At 32.9% G+C, this 13,591-nt stretch overlaps 4 protein-coding genes across 16 annotated transcripts in view; 2 read left to right on the top strand and 2 right to left on the bottom strand.

Moving 5' to 3' along the window:
- The first annotated feature begins 1,250 nt into the window (after positions 1–1,250).
- Positions 1,251–5,588, top strand: LOC119641324 (cytochrome b5). 6 transcript variants are annotated; one of them, XM_038040276.1, is made up of 5 exons: positions 1,253–1,470; positions 1,532–1,620; positions 1,698–1,766; positions 2,621–2,670; positions 5,252–5,339. In XM_038040276.1, exons 1-4 carry the CDS (start codon positions 1,363–1,365, stop codon positions 2,625–2,627), a joined length of 273 nt encoding a protein of 90 aa, XP_037896204.1. In that variant the 5' UTR covers positions 1,253–1,362; the 3' UTR covers positions 2,628–2,670; positions 5,252–5,339. The 6 variants fall into 6 exon arrangements, with proteins under 6 accessions (XP_037895873.1, XP_037895960.1, XP_037896204.1 ...); XM_038040200.1 differs by lacking the exon at positions 5,252–5,339 and adding an exon at positions 2,882–5,242; XM_038039945.1 differs by lacking the exon at positions 2,621–2,670 and having other exon boundaries at positions 1,251–1,470; positions 5,252–5,450.
- Positions 5,589–5,996: 408 nt separating this feature from the next.
- Positions 5,997–8,985, bottom strand: LOC119644311 (peroxisomal targeting signal 1 receptor). Its single transcript, XM_038043860.1, has one exon. It carries the CDS (start codon positions 8,852–8,854, stop codon positions 7,133–7,135), a length of 1,722 nt encoding a protein of 573 aa, XP_037899788.1. The 5' UTR covers positions 8,855–8,985; the 3' UTR covers positions 5,997–7,132.
- A 554-nt stretch (positions 8,986–9,539) lies between these two features.
- Positions 9,540–11,041, bottom strand: LOC119644524 (ribonuclease P protein subunit p21). The gene is made up of 2 exons (XM_038044085.1): positions 10,144–11,041; positions 9,540–10,086 (listed from the first exon to the last, which is right to left on the bottom strand). Exons 1-2 carry the CDS (start codon positions 10,308–10,310, stop codon positions 9,777–9,779), a joined length of 477 nt encoding a protein of 158 aa, XP_037900013.1. The 5' UTR covers positions 10,311–11,041; the 3' UTR covers positions 9,540–9,776.
- A 956-nt stretch (positions 11,042–11,997) lies between these two features.
- LOC119644468 (dynamin) overlaps positions 11,998–13,591 on the top strand; it is a 39,162-nt gene continuing 37,568 nt past the window's right edge. For 4 of the 8 annotated variants that reach the window (XM_038044063.1, XM_038044036.1, XM_038044044.1 and 1 more), the window contains exon 1: positions 12,000–12,308. In XM_038044063.1, the coding sequence (XP_037899991.1) occupies positions 12,163–12,308 (146 nt within the window). In that variant the 5' untranslated portion in view covers positions 12,000–12,162. Of the gene's footprint in view, positions 12,309–13,591 lie in introns of all 8 variants that reach the window. The other 4 variants (XM_038044057.1, XM_038044051.1, XM_038044078.1 and 1 more) reach the window with 3 other exon arrangements.

The following is a 13,591-nucleotide window of genomic DNA, read 5'->3' as shown; positions in this document are numbered from 1 at the left end:
AACATACAAAAGGAATCTACTCTTCACTTGGTACTGCGTCTCCGCGGAGGTGCGTTCTAAAATCTCTTCTATTTGGAACTAACAAGAATACAAATTCAAAATTTTAATAGTATTTAATGTATTTAGTTGATATCTATTTTGTAATTAAATATTTTAAAAACCACTTTACTCGTTACAAAAATTTTTCCGCTTTTGTGTTTTTTTGAATTTAATTAAATAAAACGAGATCGCAATACTTCAGAAGAAAGTTGATTTTTACTTATTGGAACAATATAAAAGGTAAAGGAGATTCAAGCAACGCTTTTACAAAGTGGCTACCATCTGTTTTGGATATCGTTTGGTCACATGACTTATTGATCCCGTGCGTTAGATTAGCTTAGTATATTTTTTTGATTGGGATAGTTGGACTTTGTTGAGCGTTTGCGAATATATTCAGTCTTCATAATTTCACCCTGACCCATACGTCCTCTTAGGTTGACTTGTAAACCTGGTTGCGTAAAAATTATGCTTTAGGAAAACAGCGCCGCATTGTTACTAATGGTGAATGGATATTTAATTTTCGATTTTTGAACTTTTAAGATTCAACTGAAAAGCCCAACTTTTTATAATTTAATTTTATTTAAAATAATACACCATACGAAGCCCTTCATTGGACCAATGTATATCATTAGATGTATTACAGTTGTATATTACAAGCAACCTCCTGACCACAAGATGTAATTGTAGGTTATGCAATCGTATATTAAAAGATATTTAAAAAAAAAACACGAATGCATTAAATTCACTAATTATAACTCATGCATAGAAGTTGCAAGTACGTGAGGAGTGAGAGTTACGGATTGATTGCCCAGCCACATAGAGGGACCAGGAAAAAATATAAAGAAGAAAATGTCAAGAAGCAATAGCATGAAAAAATTAACATCTCACTCAAACTTAATTTTGTGCAGTCTTTTTTTACACGTTCATGCGGTCCCTATACATCGCAAAAAACAGGTTTACTAAAAAGGTCATCAGAGCAACAGAGCAATAAGCTTATAATTTAGGCAATAAAGGAAAATGTTTTTTGGTAATGGTGGAGACGATCCAAGTGAAATGAATTTTATTGCAAAATTAATTAATATGACGAAGCATTACAAATATTACATTTAAACTTTGCTCAATGCTGCGCAAATGTGTTTGTTGATGAAAATCATCTGTTATTAACGGTTTCTTTCTCATGTTCTCTTTGCTCAAAACAGCTGTTTTACGAATGCGCACATTCTGTACAACTGAGAATTGTGCTTTTTGTATAAAGTATAAAATTAAAGGAATTTCTGGCCTAATCGTTATTTTTACGTCCGATACTTAAAGCATAACAGTGAGATGGTTAAGCAAATCAGTTTAGCGGAAGTAAAAGAACATAATAAAGCTTCCGATCTTTGGGTGGTAATCGAGAATAAGGTGTATGATTTGACAAAATTTCGTGATGAGGTTAGTTGTCTAGTGTGTTATTAAAATTAGAAACATCTTAAAGAAAAATATACACGTGCAGCATCCTGGCGGGGAGGAAGTGCTAGTTGAAGTAGCCGGTCGTGATGCGACAAAAGATTTTGATGAAGTCGGTCACAGTCAAGATGCAAAGTGAGTTTACTATGATCACGTATTTGCATTGTATGTTAATGTTAATATATGTGTATTGTGGTCCCATTTTTAACAAGGGACATGATGAAGAAATATTGCATCGGTGAATTGGAAGACAAAAATACTGAGATGCAACTGCCAGTCAGGTAATTATTATTAATATTGTTTCCATTGTAATGAGCGGTAGTATATAAATTGTGTCGTTCCGTTTATAAATTGTAACTAAACATAATATTTGTAATCATGTCTCCCCGTCCGTCTATATGCAGTTTTTTGCAAAAAATTAATGAAATCCATTCAGAAATGAAAATGTTTCACATACCATCGGCGAATAACGTAATGCATACAATAAACTACGTTTAGATAATAAACGTGCAGTTTAAATCTAAATTTAATCTGAATATGTATTTGATTCGCTTTAAGGCGAACATCGTATTCTTATATTTTTTATTACTTTTTTTGATATATTATCGGGTGTGCTGGTTGGTTGGTTTGTATACCTTACACACTTGTGCATACATTGTACAATTAACATAATTCTTTCGTTTTATTCCAATTAGTTTGCATGGCAATAATAATTTAACATTTAAAAAACCCTAACTGCAACAACAATTAAAACTGCAAAGTTGTATTATATGACTTTGCATATACATATATTACACATTTACGTGTGTATATATTTGTTTTTTAAATAATATATGCATTACTTCATTAAAGGTTTGTTTCTCGCATTTACTTAAATATTAGAAAATTCATATTAATCTTGTATTCTTGTATCATTAAGGTGGAAGTATTTCCTTTACCAACCTTTGTTTACTTCAAAATTTGATTGTTTTAATTAATCATTTTTAAAGTAAAAGATTAAAAGAAATTTTATTGTCAGTGACACGCAAGGGAAATTAAAAGTGGATCAAGTATATCAGGGACATGGAAATTTGTTAATGCCTTTGATAATTATTTTCTTTTACGTTAAAAATTGAACTTTTTTTTATTTATTTAGCGATTAAGCAAAATGTTTGGCTTGAATCATAACTTGTGCTACGAAACAAAGTAAGTTTTCCTTTTATATTAAGAATTGAAAATACCTCAATTATCTACTGATCCACAATTCTGGGGAGTCAGGACAAAATTATAATGCAATTTTAGAAAAATTATTAAAAACTTTTTTATTATTTAAGAAGTTTTTGTTATTTATTAGACGCAATGCGACTGTCACGGTTGACTTTTAATTTTGAATTTTTCAAAACACAATTATTAACAGCCTTCGAAACGATAATATGCAGCTTACAAACAATGTTTCGTTTGATAAAATTTCTCCGTCGTATCGGATTCAGCAAAAGTCAAGTATTTTGATGTTTGATAAAGGGAACAAGTCTGTTGATCGTCCTACATTTTTAGCGAAGAAAACCCAAATGCAAGGAGAGAAGTCGAGTGTTGATCCCGTATGTCACTGCAAGAAGTTAGATGATGACTGTAAGTTGAGGTGTGGCATCGCTGTAAATTCTTCAAAAAAAAAAAAGTTTTTTTTTCGCATAATAGACCCTTCGAATCTTCTGGAATATGCGGAAAAAAATCGATATCTGAAACAAATGTTTTACTTAAAATTTCGGCTTTTTCGTTAAGCACTGTCGGAAGGCTGCCTCTGCGAAATGAGTCGATACTGCGAAACGGTACTCCAATGCCGTAGTTGTCGATTTCCAGCTTCTCTCAGACATTCAGAGACATTTTAAAAAATTACTTAGCGTAGCTTCCCCCAGACGATCGTCGAGTAGCTGCGAGGTTAATAGCGGCTCACAAGCTGGGAAGTTTTGGAGAAAGTTATCGGTGTTGATTAAGAATTCGGCTATCAAATTATACGTGAAAAGTGCGATTCTGCTTTTGGTAGATACAGGATAATAGGCACTTTCAAGCAGAAGCCGTCAAGGAAAGAGGATGAGGAAGAATATTTCTAATTAAAAAAAACATGTATAACACATTTGAAAATTTGAAGAACGTTTTTTTTTCGAAACACGGTATTCTTAAATGGTTCACGAAAAAAATCCGCAACATTTTTGGCTCGGTTCTTAGCCAATGATCGCCCAATCGCGTGAATATATTTTTTAAGTATTCAAATATGAACAAACAACACACGAGAAGCCCGTTATGTCGCCAGTTTTTAATAACAATATTTTTCAGAGAAATCCCACCGAATATTATTATTGTAATCACTTTCCTCTTTAGATTGTTACAGTGATGCTACCCCTTAATTTCAAATATCTAAAATGCTTGAATTATACTTATTGTTATGCTACACTCGTCATCAATCACGATTTTAGTAAAACTACTAAGCTTGGCTTAAAAATGCTCATTGCAGCAATATGATATTGAAAATAATATAATATATATATCTCGAGTAAAATTCTTGTTATTCTTTGAGCAACTCAAGGGTTGTGGGTACAAATCTCAAATTGCGGTAGAGTTTTTAATAAAGCCGACAGCCTTGAATGCTAGTACTTATCTGGCTAAATCAATAATAATAATAATATATATCCTATCCTTTTCTCTTCTAAAATGTTTGTACAATAAATATCGCTTCTGCTGCGCTTTAATAACCATTTCATTTAATACGTAAAATAGTAGTTTTTAAGCTTCTGACTACTGCTTGATGCATCAAAATTTACTATTTTATTTATGAATATTATTGAGAAAAGACAAATGCCTATGCATCGGTTTTCAATTGCAGAACGTGTATTCTAAAAAATACGCGATATGTCAAATTTAATCGTGTTAACTAACGGAAGACACGTGAACAAAACAAAAAACAAATAATTGTTTCCCCAATACAAACAATTTCTCAGTCTCCGTCCGTAGCAAATCATAGCAGCGTTGGGAAATGCATGTAATAAGCTTTCGTCGAAGCTTTTTCTGATCCACAGTTTAGTCCAGGTTCCACACCCACTCATAATAAAGAAAACAACAAGAAAAATGTAAATGTATAATTTAGGTTGGAGTGCATATCACAAATGATTTAATCATATGCACCAATCTGCATGTTGGAATCGCGATTACGATCTGTAAGGAAAAATGAATGTACGAGGGGTAGAAGCGAAAATTCGAACTCTGTCTTTTGAAAGTTGTTAATGTAGTACGGTTCCATTTGCTGTTTTTCCATCCGATTATTGTCTAGTTTTAAGCCAACATTTATGGATTTATGAAGTCAATCAATAGATTAAAAAAGAAAATAGCTTTTAAAACGAATATTTCTTTGAAGTAAGCCTTAAATTTGGAAAAGGAATAAGAAAGAAGTAGGACGTGAGTGGTAGCAGTTTTTCATTAATATGCATTCACATTTGACGCATAGCCTTTAGAGTAGATGTCAGATGCATGCGTATTATCCTTTTATTTTCGGCATGGGGACGAAAGAAGATCATCTGTCTCGCTTTTTCTGTCTTTCTTTTGCTAATGTCACCTTTGTTGCATCGTTTTTCTATTTACCGCTAATTGCAAACATTTTCCAATTAATTTGTGTGAAATATTTCCTTACGTTTTTGTTGCATTTAATTTTATCTTCCTAAAATTTTTTTTTTAATTTCTTTTTGGTTTCTTTTTTATGCTTTTCGTCCTAACTACACGAATAACGAATTTTTTACAGTACCAACATTGCTAACAATAGTAATACCACCAACGCACAAATGCCCAATGAATTGTATCCTAAAAACAAGTGTTGTGACATCAGCTAATAATTGCTTTGCAAAAAAGTTAAAATATATATTTGCAAAGGGCCAATATATACATGTCCAAATGTATCCTATATATCTACGTTAACTATTATTCTTAATCTATATTTTTGTCTTCAGGGAAATTGGTATCACTGTTGGTGCCGTTATTATTGGTGTGGTCGCTGTATTACTAGTGAAAAAGATTTTTTTTTAAAACTTTATTATAAGCAAAAAGGCATTGTAAGAAGAAATTTTTAAAATTTATGAATACATTCCTTTGGTTTGTAGTTTTCTCTTTTAATTTAGAATGAAATGTTTTAATTATTTGTCGTCAAAGAATTTTTACTTATTGTAACAACAAATACGAGTGCCTAAGTTTCATATACACTAAAAATAATAATAATAATAACTATGGAATATTTGCCTTGCCTTCTTTGGTGTGTTTCTTTTTGTTCTTTTTTTTTTTTTATTTTTTTTGTTAAACATATAAATAAGACAAAAAATATAATATAAAACAGTGTTATTGCTTTAGTTTTATTTTCGAATTTATCGGTAATTTGTATCAGATTTTATGGTCTTCTTCTTATTTACGACTGGAGCTTAATTTGTCACAGTACGATTTGTGCATTTATGTACGTATTTGTTCAGTTATTCAAAATACTCTTCGTCGCTAGCCACAAATTCAATTAATTTCTCGGCGAATATATATTTTCCGCTACGAAGAAGTAAAGTTCTTCCGATCGGTACAAATCATTCGAGTCAGTTAGTAGTGGCAATATTTGGTTCACACAATAAGTGCCACGGGCTGCATTTTGACTGACAAGAATTTTGCTGCCGGAAATTTTACATATTTCCGCTCGCTTTGATCTTTGACGCTTGGAAATAATTGCAGTTTGCACCGTTAAAATTGGAATATCACCGACCATCAAATCTCATTGCTTTTATGCCTAAAAATATTCAACGCAATTATCAAGAGCTAGAAATCCATCCATTACCAATTACCTATTGCCGATATATTTCGTTATTGGATGACTTCAGTCAAATTAATGCAATGAAAAGAAATGATAACGCGAATAAATAAGAATAACTCGACTCGATCAGGAAAAGTGTTTGATTCCTCTTGATGACGAAATGGACAAGTTTTGCCATCGAATCTTCTTTATTTTTAAAAGGCAGGATAAGCAAATTTTTGAAAACTGACTTCTTAATTGGAGAGTGCGTACGGAGTGGACTATATGCTGGCAACGAGCGTGTTGTTATGGTATTCTAACAAGTTAGTTGTTTTTTTGCTTTCGAATTGTTTTTCCCTCTTTGGAAGTAAAACAAAATATATTATATATTGTTAGAGGATTCACCCGAGACAAGCTAAAAAATATAAGATGTTCAAAGTGGAAGCTTGAAGCGCCCAGCGGAAAACTAGGTCGGACGACGTGCGTAGCGTAACAAGTTCGCAAAGCTCGCACTTTGCATATTCTTAACAAGGGTTTGGAACACTAAGTAGAATTTAGCTAATTTTTCTATACAACAAGCTAACGTTTTAGAAAATATTTTGAAAACAGACCTATGTATCTTCCCAAGAAGTTTCAATTGTTGAAAGAAATCCCAATCCTAGAAAACAAATATCTTAAAAAGCGCTTGCTGCAAGTTGAACGTATTCTTATTTAAAAAGTGTATAAACGGAATTGTTTACCCTTTCTTTTCAAATATATTTTTTATTGAATAAACTTTTACACAAACCCCATCTTGACATTATAAACAATAGCCTAATTACGTATTAATAATATGTATGAATTAAAGATTTAAATTTATGGAATTTATTCATCGGTGTCTTTGAACGCTTCATTAAGTGCAGGCAGATTGCGGTCACTTACGTAGCCTTGTAAATCATTGCGTCCCATTAACGATATCACCATTTTTAAAGTACTCCAAATTGATTCTGACATATGCTGTTGGCCAACAGTTATTGCGGCCGCAGCTGAAGCAGCGAGCATTTCGGGTTTGGCGGCCACATTCGCTTGCATATTTAAGGCGGTCAAAAAATGTTCAACGGCTTGCTTGTAAGCTTTTAAATTTAGACAGCACACACCTACATTGTAGCGTACGCGTATGAAGCCAGGCTCGAGTTCTAAGGCGCGTTGATAAGCTTCCACAGCCTCTACGGAGCGTGACCCATTGGCTAAACTAGCTCCTAAACGATTCCAGATTTTGGCATTTTGCGGTTGCACGTGTAACGCGGTTCGAAAACAGTCGACAGCTTTATCATACTCGGCAGAGAGATTGTAAAATACACCTAGAGCTTCCTGAACCTCAGGATCTATCTGCTGAGAGTTAAGACGTACGGCTTGCAAATATAAATTTTGTACTTCCTCTAATTTGTTGCTTTTTATTATGCTCGAAGGAAAAGAAGCAGCAGTCGTATCCTTGGACGTTTCAGTTTCTGTAGTTACCAGGTGTTGGTATTTGGGATTTATTTGCAACCAATTGTGTAACATCTTCACTGCTTGCGATTGCATGCTTTCATTAGTGTAGCAAACAGCCAAAGCCATTATAACACGGGGATTGTCAGCCACCAATTCTAGAGAACGTTTTAAAGCAGCTATTCCTTGGGGGTCCATTTCATTTTCTGCTTGCGAAATCCCTAACAATTCCCAAACTTGAGCATTGCCTGGATCGTTTTGTGCAGCTACCTCGAAACATAACACTGCGCTGGGTATGTCACCTTTAGCTAAGTACTCTTTGCCTTTCTCGAAAGCGTCTGGCACCTCTTGCATCGGATTATCCTCAGCAAATTTGTATTCCTTATAGGGATCATAGTTTTCATCAAATTCTGAAAGCCAAGGATGTTCGAAATTTTCAGATAATTTGGACCATTCATCCTGAAGACGCTGCCAAAACTTTTCATTATAATTTGCCGTCATTTGCTCGTTACTCTCGTTGCTAACTTGATAATCATGTATCCAATCTTCGACGGTCGTTTTTTCCATATCTTGGACCTCGTCAAAAAATTTTTCAGTTAGATTTGTTTGCTCTCCTTCAAATACCGGCGGTCGATATGGCGGGCAAATAGCCAAATACGGGAACTCTCCTTCTAAGCGAGATGGTGCCGCTGAGGTATCATCATCAAAGAATTCACTCACATATGTAAGCTGTTGCTGCTGCGGTTGCACATGGACCATTCTTTCATTACAAGGAACAGGGGGTACATTAATATCATCGCTCAATTGCTTTGACCATTGTCCGGCTACTTGATCTATCACTTTTGGGGCAGGCCGCAGATGATTGCTACCTATTTGGGCAGTTTTTTCGATTTCACGCATTTCCTGTAACAAAGTTTCTAAGTGAAATGACTGGGGAGGACCGCCCACCTGACCCAAGAACTCATTAATCATTGCTTCATCCTGGCGCATGCTATGTTCAAACTGAGCTTGTACTATCCCCTCATCTTTGTGAGCTGCGTCTTTCATGAATTGATTGCCTAATCTCATGAGGGGATTTGCACCTCCACAATCGCCTTCGACGAGCTGACGTAGGGACATTTTAACGTTATTTTATGATTTGTAGATTTTTTCTAATAACACAAACTTTTGGGTCCAATGGTGAAATATTTTAATGACTATTCACGAATGAACAAAAAAAGAAAGAGCAAAACCCTTTTACTATCAAAAACCGCTGATTGTCGCATATTTCTCACCATAGCAAAAACGGGTATGTTCAACTTAAACATACGATTTTTCTAGTTCAAAAGTTCGTAGAATGGCAGTCAATAAGCAGTAAGGTAAGTGAATAATCTATTACATTTTGAAGTGTCTTCATTACCATGAATACAAGAGAAGTTTCGACTCGATCTATCAGTTTGTCGAATAGAAACAGTGCTTACAGTTGGTACTTTTTAAAATGGAAAATATTGAAAATCGCGCAGTGATTAAATTTTTTGTAAAAAAAGGTTTAAAACCAGCGGAAATTTATAGCGAAATGGTAAACGTGTTAGGAGAGTGTGCTCCTTCAAAAACAGTGATTTATAACTTGGCCGCTGAATTTCAACCTGGTTCAACAGATTCAGATGATAGTCCTCGCTCCCCGTCATCTGGCAGTTCTTTTAAAGGGCATCCAAACACCACCTAAGAAGATGAACATGCAAACTGAAGAATCATTAAAGCGAATGTATTGAACTTGCAACAACGACATGAAGAATAAGTCTTTTTCTTTGACTAGATATTTTCCTTTTTCGTTCTACATACTTTTCAATTAGCCTACCACAAACAATATTTCTACATATAGTCAATTGTTTAAAACTTTAATTTTCATATAATTGAGTATATTCAGATCTTGCAGACCGCAACGCAGCGCAGTAGCGTTGGAAAAGGCTTCGTACGTAAAGCCAGATACATATATTCATTAATATTTATCTTAAAATTAAATACAACGAACATTTAATTTTTACTTTTTCCTTTATAGGGGTCATACCCGTCGATTTTTTTTTTCATTTCTTAAATCTGTTTTGTTCTCGTTACTATTTGTATCCTTTACGTCTAAACTACGTTCCTCCACAACAGATTCGGGATTGTCTAGCCAATATTTATAATTACTATTAATATTAAAATGCCGTTTATATCCACATAATTTACAAACCAACTGAACTTTAGCACTCTCATCTATTGGAGCGCTATTTCTACGTCTTTTTTGGGATTGAGCGCTCAAACAACTAGTCAAGCCAGGCTTCTGTGCTAAAGAACAACGCTTACAAAAATCGCGTTTTATACCCGGTCCTCTAAAAAATGAAATGAAGTTTTTTATTATGTAGAGTGAAATGATAAGAAAAACTCACATCTTTAACGTAGCCTTCTTGCCTATATTTTTGCATAATTGGCCATAAAATGCGGACAAAACATTACTACGACCTGCCATCAACATAGAAGCTTGATATAGAAAATTCATACGTTTGAAACATTCTCGTCCTTGAAGAAAATTCTTATTTTTGTCCTTTCGTTTCATATCTTGAAGATCTTAAAAAGTTGAAGCAATTGACATTGAACTGCTGTTCGATAAAATGCAGGCAAATTTATGAAACATATCGCAAATGGTACTTTGCATGTATGATTCACAATTAGTAACAAAATTAAAGAATCACAATCGATATGTTTGGGTTTTAACATAACAACTCTGTTTCTTAATCAGCAAAATGTTTATCGAAATTCATTTTGGGTCAATTATCACATTATCCATATTTTACTTTTAATAATTTATTTATTTATTTATAATATATTTCTTTGAAATTTTGACCGGTTTCTAAATTTCGTTTAATATTCCTTGCAATTTGTAAGTTATGAATGCGAATTTTGATAAACCCTTTAGATTCATTTGAGAAATTTTATAATCCATAAGTCAGCCCCAAGTTTCGTAAGACTTATTTTGTACGTCAACAAATATATAATCTTCGTTAACGTTTTCTTAAGACATCTCTACATTTTCCCTATGTTATTTCGTAAACAAAAATCCAAAATTATGTAGACTTAAATTGTAATACCTATTAAATCAAAATTATTCATAGTTTGTTTAAAAAGGGTGTTAAGTTTGTTTATTAATTGTAGCAACTCTACTTAGGAAAATGACTCAGTTGTACAATTGATTTAGTTGAATAGGTTTTATGTGTTCGTGAAGTGGCCCTTGAAAAACGGAAGAAAAATTTAAATGTGTTAAAGAAAAGATTAAAATGAAATAAAGAAAATGTTATGAATTTCTAAGTACTAAAAATATAAATCCATTTTCATTCCAAACAAAAAAAAAATTTAGAAAACATTGCAGGCGAATTTCAATAAGCGTAAATAAGGAAAATATGAAAATGAGACAGGAAAGCTATTGAGAAATTTATGTAAAATGTGATGCAAAGAAACGATTTCAAATTTGCGGTTTAATCGTCTTTGTCAGCTAAATTTGCACAAGTTAAAGTGGAAATTCGTTGGGAAAAAGAAAAACTTGATACCAAACCTTTTGTCTGTTACAGTTTTTTCTGAGGAAATTTTTCCAACCACCTTTACCAGTTTTCGTTTACTTTCATTTAATATCCTTTAAAAGATATTTAGCCCGTGCTTCCTCTTATTTTGGCAAACAGAAGAAGAAGAAGACGCATTTGGAATGGTAATATTTATATGAAAAAAGCAAAAAAGAAAGAGCAGCAATATTATTAAACAAATTTATAATATAAGCATAAAAGTTATTTGTATAATAATTTTAAGAGTTCATAATAGGTATAGTTGAATTAAAATCATATTGAATAACATTAATTAATTAATTATATTAAAATACTACTGAATATTTGCTTAATGTTAACTATTGACTGCGGAGTTGATTTAAAAAAAAAATTAGGCTTCTTCTTCTTCAACTTAACATTACTCAGAGGTACGTAGAAAAGTGTAAAACGAAAACTGGCAAGAAAACCTTTAATTGAAAAGAAAAAGAAAAATTGATTAACCGAACCGAAGTAAAAAGAGGGAGAGAAGACAAAAATCGAATTTAGTCGTGTAGCGATTCGTTAACTTGATACACACTAAAGTGTGTTGTAGGAAAAAAACTTTGGAAGAAAAATTAAGAAGTTATCTAAAATTTCAATAGAGAATAAAGTGTTGAGAAACAAAATTAAATGATTTTTATAAATTTAGTTTTGGAAAAAGAATTAAATTAAAGAGAGAGAAAGCAATACAAAAAAAATTCTTATAAAGGCAAATAAAAACGAAAATTTTCTGACACCTTTTAAAGGTGTTAGAAGTTTTCTCAGCTTTTTTCGTTGCGTACGTGAAATTCATTGAAAAAAAAACTATAAAGGGAGGAAGTTGCATTTATCGTCAAAATGGAACAATTGATACCAATTGTTAATAAGCTGCAGGATGCCTTCACTCAGTTGGGCGTCCACATGCAATTGGATTTGCCCCAAATAGCAGTGGTGGGTGGACAATCGGCCGGAAAAAGTTCTGTACTTGAGAATTTCGTGGGCAAGTAAGTGAAAAGGATCTTCTCCTAAAAACCTTATTCAAAACTTTTCTTATTGGCTTTGTGATTTTTCTGTATTCGAAGCCCAATGTCATGTAATCATTGTTTTTGTTGTTTAGGGAAAAATCAATGGCATGCTCCATTATTTTATAACCTTCTTTGTTCACTCTTCTCACTACTTGACATTACATGTTTTCTGCGTGCATTAGGGAAAAAAGGGTGGAGTGGGTGGGTTGTGTAGGCAATGTGTTGTAGTAATAGTTTAGTGTCTTGCTTTTTCTTTCTAATGGGAAAAATTTGAAAAATATGTAGGAAAAGGTTTTTAAAATAGTAGCTTTTTTATTTCGTCCTTATGATCTTTTCTTCCGTGCATATACTTATGTCAACTTTATGGAATCCGTTCTATCATTATGAATTAGGAATTTTTTAGATAGATTCCTCTTTTGATGTCTTATTTTATTTATTCTATATAAAGTGAGTGTAACTTTGATTTTAGAATTTGTTGTGTAATACATCCTTGTGAAGAGTGAAAAGTAAGTCACCTTCAATTAAGTTCCTTTTTTTGGTTTTAGTATGGAAAGACCTATTTTCGGTAAATTTATTGTATACTTGATTTATCCAGTTTTTGTTATTGTTTTAAAATACACATATTGGATCTTTCTCTTCTTCATTTGCTTTCGCTCTTCTTCGCTCCTTCCTTTTTCCGGTGATTCTCTTATGAACTTGTGATTGTTGTGTTATCGTGTAAAGTTTTTATTGCCCATTACAAGTTTCAAGAGGAATAATCGTTAGTCTGCTTTTTCAATGATATGTAATCTAAGCGACCTTATTAACAATCAATTTTTTTGTACTCATCAGTTGAGGACCAAGAACATCACCGATTTTTCTTCTAAGCATTTCAGCACAGATAATATCGCATTTATACTCTCAAATTTTACACAGCAAAAATATGATGGAAAATTACCTCTGACTAGCTCACGCAAATAGACAATTGTACTAATTTTCTATGTTTGTTGTAAAAAATACGAAATTTTTCTCTAAAGACATTCGAAAATTATCAAAGTGGTTAGCTAAATCATCGAATAGTAAACATGATACATTATATTGGTAGTTGGCTAAACGCCTATCGGAAATATCAATGACGCATCTTCTTCATGTACTCCCGTCGAGTTGAATGGACTTGAAAGAAAGTCCACTGTCAGTCCATTGTTTAGTTCTACTGCTACGTCCCGTAAATCACCTAACAAAAACTGCTTGTGTTTTGCCATTCGAAAGATTGCATATTAAAT

This window comes from Glossina fuscipes, unplaced genomic scaffold (assembly GCF_014805625.2).
Source record: "Glossina fuscipes isolate IAEA_lab_2018 unplaced genomic scaffold, Yale_Gfus_2 0, whole genome shotgun sequence".
NCBI classification, from domain to species: Eukaryota; Metazoa; Arthropoda; class Insecta; order Diptera; family Glossinidae; genus Glossina; species Glossina fuscipes.
The sequence above is the reverse complement of the archived record's forward strand: the minus strand, read 5'-3'. Positions and strand labels throughout refer to the sequence as shown.